At 35.7% G+C, this 7,108-nt stretch overlaps 1 protein-coding gene across 1 annotated transcript; it reads left to right on the forward strand.

Moving 5' to 3' along the window:
- Positions 1 to 1,663: 1,663 nt before the first annotated feature.
- Positions 1,664 to 6,504, forward strand: LOC117989040 (uncharacterized). The gene is made up of 5 exons (XM_034976342.2): positions 1,664 to 1,875; positions 2,716 to 2,767; positions 4,591 to 4,707; positions 5,013 to 5,167; positions 6,269 to 6,504. Exons 1-5 carry the CDS (start codon positions 1,795 to 1,797, stop codon positions 6,446 to 6,448), a joined length of 585 nt encoding a protein of 194 aa, XP_034832233.2. The 5' UTR covers positions 1,664 to 1,794; the 3' UTR covers positions 6,449 to 6,504.
- Positions 6,505 to 7,108: the final 604 nt, after the last annotated feature.

Here is a 7,108-nt window from a genome sequence, read left to right on the forward strand (position 1 = left end):
ACCGCAAGCGCACGGCGACTCTACTGATAGACCGATAGTTAGCGACGCGAAAACTAATTTTAATTTTTAACGATAGTAAATATTTATTAAGTATTTTTTCAATAACAGTTTGAAATAAATATTTTAATAATAGTATTTTAGGGTTCCGTACCTCTACTACCGTACCTCTCATTTCGGTTCTAAAGGAAAAAGAAACCATTATAGGATCACTTCGTTGTCTGTCTGTCGTGTCTGTCAAGAAACCTATAGGGTTACTTATTGTTGATCTAGAATCATGCGCATGTAGGTAGGCCTTTTAATCACACATTAAAGGAAAAATCTGAAAACAGTGAATTTGTGGTTACATCACAAAAAAAAATATGTTCATGATCAAATAACTTTCAGAGTAAGATAAATATACCAAGTGGGATGGGTATCGTATGAAAGGGCTTTACCTGTACATTCTAAAACGTTTTTTTTTTATTTTTTTATGCATAATAGTTTTTGATTTATCGTGCAAAATATCGAAAAAATACGCCTATAATAATATTACGGAACTCTTGGTGCGCCAGTCTGACTCGCACTTGGCCGGTTTTTTTAATAATTAGAAAACAATACCTACTTACTTATTATAGAGCTTAATAAAAAAATTGAACTGAAGTAATTGAATTGAAGTAATGTAGAGATTCGTCTCCTACTCTTCCTTTGCTTTCATTTTTCAAAAATTTCTCCCCCTCCCAGTAAGCTTAATTTTGTATTGAGACTCGCCAGTAAACTTAATTTTTAAAAATTAAGTTTATTTTGATGCGTAGTTAATATTTCTGGCTTTAGATAAAATAAATTTTTAACTATAGAATCAAGATGATGCCCGCGACTTCATCCGCGTAGATTTACTTACGTTTTTAAAAATTCCGTGGGAACTCTTTAATTTTCCTAGATAAAAAATAGGTAGGTTCTATGTCCATCGGCTCCAGAATGCAAGCTATTTCTGTGCCAGAGATTATACTTACCAACTTGACACTTGTACCTAATTAGTAATTACTAATCTCCACTCTCAAGTAGATGATGCCTGCAACTTCGACTTTTCAGATTTAGGTTTTTTTAAATCCCGTGCGAGTCCTTTAATTTTTGAAACCAAAAGTACAGGTAACAGGACCTTCCCCGGAATGCAAGCTACCCACGGAACAGAAAGAACAGAAGCTACCTATGTAGGTACCAAATTTTGTTAAAACCGTTTGAACGGCCGTGAGCTGTATTATAGCAGACAGACAGACACTTTCGCATTTATTATACTAAAGTAGGTATACCGTATAGGTACTTTGTTTCAAATTCCATATTTCAAATTACCAAACATTCAATTCATTTAAATTTTGTGCATGGTGACTCCATCTGTTTTGTCTTATCAATATCACGTTCCAAGCCATTATATCGTGCGTTCAGGCAGTTCAGTTAGTAGTATTGAGCACTTAGTTCTACACTAAGATTACAGATGACACTAGTATAAAGTATGTAATAAATAAAAACACTAGATGGTACAAAAGATAAAATTCAAGGTAAAATAACATTGAATTTAAGTTAAGCATATTTATAAATATTTTTATGAGGAAAACCATTAAATAGAATCCGAGTTAAAAAATTCTAATCAAATGCAAAATCGTAACTTGATAGAGTAACTACCTACCCTCAAGTCATGTCTTTTTTTAGCATAATACCAATCTGGAAGGTGTATCAAAATAATAGATTAGTATTTCTTTGCTTGGTTATTTTTTTTTTGTAAAAATCCTATTGAAACTACCTAAGTTTTATTTTGCAACTATGGATATTAACACGATCACCGAAAGTTCTTTCAATAAAACAAGCACATTGCAGGAAAAAATGCCTAAAATATCTTTTGTGGTAAGTGGAAATTCAAATTAGGCTTGCTTAGACATTAATAAATACTAAATTAAATTATAGTTCAAAGCCAAACATGTTTGAGTTCCGTTTTATATTGCTAGGTACCTATATTATTTGCCGGTTAAGTATTTGTTTTGTAAACTTTCTTTGTACAATACAAAACATTTACTTACTTCCAAGGAAAATCATGTCGTGTGTCGTGAATCACATCACGTGCTAATTTTCAATTTTGATAGGCTTTGTAAGTCATTATTATAAAGACATTAAGTTAGATACCCAGATATTTTTCTATTTGTGGCTTTTTGTGGCGTGAAAAACCCTTTTGCTAAGGAAAACCCAAAGCAGTTCTATCAGTTTTATTGTCAACAATTATTATTACGAGTATAGCAGGTATATAACGTGCTAAATAATGTTAATGAAAAGACGATGAGTTGTTAGACGTAATTTTAATTAGTTGAAATAGCTTCAAGATTTATGACACTTTGAATCGCAATTAATCTCACAATTATAATTAATTAATTATTAATCTATATTTGCTCATTATCTACCTTCATAATATTATATTATATATAAAATAAATGTAATTTTATATTGTTAGGTAATTGGTAGGTAATCGAGAAAAGGTACGTAGTGCCCCGTCCTTTAGTTTGGCTCGTTTTGGCGGGGGCACTGGCGTGCCCCCTGATATATACATAGGTAATACGATATAATTCGTATACTTAGACTACCTACCTAATCAATTAAATATCTTCCCAAATAAAGTAAACAAAAATAGTGTTTCTAACTAATTGCATAAATAATTATATTTATACTTGTGTTTTATTTTTTTTTTTCTTTTAGAATAAAACATCTAATAATGCTGTCTCTAAGACAATACCGCGCGAGAAAAAAGGTACCTCCTTACTTACCTATTTTTTTCTTGTTACATATTTTACTAATTATAAGGACCCTTCTACTAAGTATCTACCAAATACATGATATTTATCTACGTACTATAAAATAGTACGTACATAAATACATAATAATATAGGTAGGAAGATATACATATTGTTCTGCTGACTTCCTGGCTGATTTGACCTCAACATCAAAGGAGATTGCCCATTTTCTTAGGAGCTTTGGGCCCCCCCTAATATAATTGTTATGTCATCATGGTTTTAATTTTATTTTGTAGACAAATAATTACCTTTTTATATTCTGCAAACGATTTCCATTTATTCACCCTGGTTATAAAGAAATCTTATTTTTTATGTTGCCGATATTAAAGTTATATTTAATTAATACTTCTTCAAAATAAATGGATGTTTACGATTTTAACTGTAATTGTTGATATTTTCAATAATAGAGTGAAAGAAAAGTCGTAATGAAACATATAATCGTAAAAAATAACACATTTTTAAAAATTAGTTTAAGTTTTGACCCGGCGCGCCACAAAGGAGGGCCCGTTCACGGGCGATCTCCTTTACATAATATTTGTAAAAGTAACTCACAAGAAAAATATCTACTTAGCAAACTTTAGACTGGTTTGGGAGGCAGGTATCAAGTTTCAAAAAAGAAAATTCTGTTAAATTAATAGACCTACCTACCTACAAATATTTTTTCATATAATTTTCCTTTATAGAATGAAAAAAGTACAGAATTTCATCCACGTTCCATTGAAAACTGGGTCAAGGTTTTTAATTTTCCACGTTATTCTGTTTTCAAGACATTTTACTTGTCGTGATTATAAAATTATAATATTATATACCTACTTATTATATATACTTAGGTACATAATATAGGCACTGAAATGGACATTAAAATGCACGCTGGAGAACGTGTAAAATGACAGTTATTTTTTGTGCCGATTCAAAGCGCCCCACCAAGCGTACCGGGAAAGGGAATTAAAATTAGTACTTTGTTTAAAATGGCTTTCGTGTTGCTGATGTTGATACTATGTTGCCATGTGTCTCATCATCACTAATATTAAGTTTCGGAACTTACGTACTTTTACGTACGAACGTACGCTCATACTGAAAGAAGCTCACTGCTGCGATCAGCGCCAAAATGGTAAAAACCAATTTATCAAATGTACTTACCTGCAGTCGTATTTTCTTTGAAAACTGAGTAAGTATAGTTGTGACGGACAATAATTACGGAAACCTACACTGCGCGTGGCCCGACACGCACTTGACCGTTTTTAGGGTTCCGTACCTCAAAAGGAAAAACGGAACCCTTATAGGATCACTTTGTTGTCTGTCTGTCTGTCGGTCTGTCAAGAAACCTACAGGGTACTTCCCGTTGACCTAGAATCATGAAATTTGGCAGGTAGGTAGGTATTATAGCAGACATTAGGGGAAAAATCTGCAAACCGTGACTTTGTGGTTTTATTACAAAAAAAAAAATTGTGGTAATAAACTAAAAATTGGTATTTTCAATTTTCGAAGTAAGGTAACTATATCAAGTGGGGTATCATATGAAAGGGTTTCAACAGATTTTTATTTAATTTTGTGCATCATAGTTTTTGAATTATCGTGCAAAATGTCAAAAAAATACGACTGTAGTACGGAACCCTCGTCGCGCGAGCCTGACTCGCACTTGGCCGGTTTTTTTTAAACGGCTTTGATACACGGAAGAACAGTCAAAATTGATCCTATAAGCAGGGTTACGAAAGTATAGGTGAACTTTATAGACACACACAGACTGCTAAACACACACTTCTTATTTTTCTTATTCCAGAAGCTTTGGTTGCTGTAAAAAGGGACCCTGCGGTTTTAGAAGCCAAGCTGTCGATTAATGATCATAGTTTCTCGAATCCTCAAAAGACTCCAAAAAACCCAAAAAGATTCCAAACAGGTAAATAATTTTTAACCGACTTCCAAAAAGGAGGTCGTTCTCAACTCAGCCCGTTTTCTTTTAAATGTTTGTTTGTTTTTAAACGATTTGCCTACAGTACGCGACAGGTTTAAATGGAATAGGGAAGGGAACGCCCCGCACAGCCCCCGCGCTAACCCGGTACGGGCGAGCGTGGGTGACGTGCGGGAGTGCGGGGCGTCCCCCCGCCTCATTGCCCCATTGCCATCTCAACCTGTCGCGGACTATAGATCGACGAGACTACCTAAAGCGGTTTGAGTCAGACGCAACTGTTTGTGTGATTGCAGGTAATACTCCAGATCCAAAGAATCGCTTGGACTTTGAGAGCATGGTGTCCATGGAGCGTGATGCGCTGCTTTCGCTGCCACCCAACCAGTTCTGCCTCATCCTGAAATATGTGCAAACTCTTCGCCAGCAACGAATCATGATACAACAACAAATCGTAAGTACAATAGCCGGCAATAAATATTGTACATCGACCTTTTGAGCGTTGTCTCTGTCACTCATACCTATGTGACGTTTTGTCGGTCTCAACGACAGAGACAACGCTCTACAAATCACTATCACTTTCTAAAGGTCGATGTACAATATTTTGTGCCGCGTACTGTTGTAGGTATATGAATGGAACTGTAAATTAACCTATTTTTGCAATGATCTTGCGGCAGAAAAAAGCTGTATAGCCTAGTTGTTAACGTTGGCCTCCTAGTCGTGAGTCAGAGGTTCTGTCTCAGGCACACACCTCTAACTTTTCGGAGTCATGTGCGTTTTAAGCACTGAAGTATAATATCACTTGCCGTAACGTTGAAAGAAAACATCGTGAGAAAAGTTGCATGCCTGAGAGACTAATTCAAAGTCCTGACTGACTGACTGACATATATATCAACGCACAGCCTAAACTACTGGTCCTAGAGACATGAAATTTGGAGGGTGTATTTTTTGTAAAGAGTAGGTATCCACTAAGAAAGGATTTTTCGAAATTCTACCCCTAAGTGGGTTAAATAGGGGATGCAAGTTTGTATGAAAGTCCATCATTTTCCAAGTTATTTGCATGAAAATTGGTATTTGGGTTTTCGGTCACAAATGAAGAAATACGTGTTCCAGGATTTTTGGAAATTCAACCCCCACCTCTATTTTCTAAATTTCACCCGAGCGAAGCCGGGGCGGGTCAGCTAGTACAGTATATAATAACTGTATGATAATAGAATACTTAAATAACATCGATATTTCGACCCAGTTGCATGGGTCGTGGTCACGACCGGACTGTAGTGCTGCGAGAGATGAAAGGGAGTAGCGAACTACCCTCTTTCTTGTTGTTTTCGTTAGAACTTCACGATCTGTCCGGCAAAATGCACTCACAACATCACTATTAACTTTGCATGTCGTACGACGCTGCACTACATTCTATTATGTCGTTAAACCACGAAATAAGCCTAAAATTATGAATAATTTATTATTATTAGTTCTCTATAATGTTTCGAAGTGACCTTCATGAGTCTTTGTTACTTGAAATACTTAAACTTCCATGTATTTGTTTAATTTCCAGGAGTGCAGGTTTTGTAAGAACAACAAGCAGCCAGAGGTGTGGTACAACACCCATGTGCTGAAGGACGCGCAGGGCCGCGTGCAGTGCCCCGTCCTGCGCGCGTTCGTCTGCCCGCGGTGCGGTGCCACGGGCGACCGCGCGCACACCATCTCCTATTGCCCCAAAACCAAGAGGCGCTAGCTCCAGCGTCGGCAACATTCCACAAACATGCCGCCTAATAAAAAGAATTCCTTGAATTTCATTTTATTTTATCTTAGATTACCTACTTAAAGTATTTTATTTTATTCAGATACAAGTTAGACCTTGACTGCAATCTCACCTGGTGGTAAGTGATGAAGCGGGCTAACCTGGAAGGGGTATGGCAGTTTTTAGGATTCCGTACCTTAAAAGAGAAAAAGGGAATCCTTATAGGATCACTTCGTTGTCTGTCTGTCTGTTCGGCTGTCCGGTCTGTCAAGAAAACCTATAGGGTACTTCCCGTTGACCTAGAATTATGAAATTTGGCAGGTAGATCTTATAGCACAAGTAGGTAAAGGAAAAAATCCGAAGACCGTAAATTTGTGGTTTCATCACAAAAAAAAATTAAAATGTGTTCATGAACAAATAATTAATAATTAGTATTTTCAATTTTCAAACTAAGATAACTGATGTGGTGACAAGTAGGGTATTATAATATTATGAAAGGGTTTTACCTGAACATTCTAAAACTGATTTTTATTTATTTTATGCATATAATGGTTTTTGTTTTATCGTGCAAAATGTTGAAAAATACCCGAGTACGGAAACCTTGGTGCGCGAGTATAACTCGCACTTGGCTGGTTGTTAATTAACCCTTTGGTT

The sequence above is a fragment of the Maniola hyperantus genome, chromosome 15, assembly GCF_902806685.2.
Source record: "Maniola hyperantus chromosome 15, iAphHyp1.2, whole genome shotgun sequence".
In the NCBI taxonomy this organism is placed as follows: Eukaryota; Metazoa; Arthropoda; class Insecta; order Lepidoptera; family Nymphalidae; genus Maniola; species Maniola hyperantus.

Excerpts from the sequence above, each read along its gene's own strand:
- LOC117989040 (XM_034976342.2), top strand. The coding sequence starts at position 1,795 with ATGGATATTAACACGATCACCGAAAGTTCTTTCAATAAAACAAGCACA. Across the intron at positions 1,876-2,715 it reads TGCCTAAAATATCTTTTGTG|AATAAAACATCTAATAATGC; the intron begins GTAAGTGGAAAT and ends TTTTTCTTTTAG. Across the intron at positions 4,708-5,012 it reads CCCAAAAAGATTCCAAACAG|GTAATACTCCAGATCCAAAG; the intron begins GTAAATAATTTT and ends GTGTGATTGCAG.